This window comes from Colobus angolensis, unplaced genomic scaffold (assembly GCF_000951035.1).
Source record: "Colobus angolensis palliatus isolate OR3802 unplaced genomic scaffold, Cang.pa_1.0 Scaffold18, whole genome shotgun sequence".
Classification (NCBI taxonomy): Eukaryota; Metazoa; Chordata; class Mammalia; order Primates; family Cercopithecidae; genus Colobus; species Colobus angolensis.
The window spans coordinates 2,139,869-2,140,942 of NW_012114932.1; the positions used below are offsets into that span (position 1 = coordinate 2,139,869).

General features: G+C 56.1%; 1 protein-coding gene across 3 annotated transcripts in view; it reads left to right on the forward strand.

The window, feature by feature from the left end:
- The window catches only part of MST1R (macrophage stimulating 1 receptor), a 21,116-nt gene that overhangs the window by 16,095 nt on the left and 3,947 nt on the right, over positions 1-1,074 (forward strand). For all 3 annotated transcript variants that reach the window (XM_011939052.1, XM_011939053.1, XM_011939054.1), the window contains 3 exons: positions 121-201; positions 379-560; positions 653-762. In XM_011939052.1, the coding sequence (XP_011794442.1) occupies positions 121-201; positions 379-560; positions 653-762 (373 nt within the window). The remainder of the gene's footprint in view (positions 1-120; positions 202-378; positions 561-652; positions 763-1,074) is intronic.

Consider the following 1,074-nt stretch of genomic DNA (forward strand, 5'->3'; position numbering starts at 1 on the left):
AAAAAACAATGTGAGATTGGCCAGTTTAGTGCTCTAAGGTCTGGTTGCCAATGTGAATGTGTGATGTGAGCCTTGGGCCCTGGAGCCCCTCTCATCGACTCACTATCCACTTCCCACCAGGCCACTTTGGAGTTGTCTACCATGGAGAATACATAGACCAGGCCCAGAATCGAATCCAATGTGCCATCAAGTCACTAAGTCGTAAGTGGAGCAGAAGATGGGAGGGCAGAGGGAGGGGCCTCAGGCTGGGAGGATTCTTTTTCTCTATGTTCCCACCTTACTGAGTGACCCTGAGAAGGAGACCTTTATTTCTCATTTCCCCATCTGAGCCTTGTAAAGGGAGGCCCTGCCCTGTGCCTGACTTGTGCTGCTCTGTAGGCATCACAGAGATGCAGCAGGTGGAGGCCTTCCTTCAAGAGGGGCTGCTCATGCGTGACCTGAACCACCCGAATGTGCTGGCTCTCATTGGTATCATGTTGCCACCCGAGGGCCTGCCCCATGTGCTGCTGCCCTATATGTGCCACGGTGACCTGCTCCAGTTCATCCGCTCACCTCAGCGGGTCAGTGCTCAGCTGGCTCTGGGTTGGGGGCTGGGCAGCAGCTGGAGAAGGAGCTGCTGTTCCCTTGCCCACCAACCCACCTGTGCCCCCAGAACCCCACCGTGAAGGACCTCATCAGCTTTGGCCTGCAGGTAGCCCACGGCATGGAGTACCTGGCAGAGCAGAAGTTTGTGCACAGGGACCTGGCTGCGCGAAACTGCATGTGAGAGTCCAGAGTAGCTGGGGTGAAGCAAAGGCACAGGGCATGAGGGTGTGCGGTGCTTAAGGCCGCCTCAGGGAAGGGCCCACTCCAGCCTTGTCCTCCCCTCTCTGCACCTTACTGTTTTTGTCTGCCCAGTACAGACTTGGACTGGACACTGTGGCTTTGAAATTCTGTGGGCAGGCCGGGCGCGGTGGCTCAAGTCTGTAATCCCAGCACTTTGGGAGGCCGAGATGGGCGGATCACGAGGTCACAAGATCAAGACCATCCTGGCTAACACGGTGAAACCCCGTCTCCACTAAAAAATACAAAAAA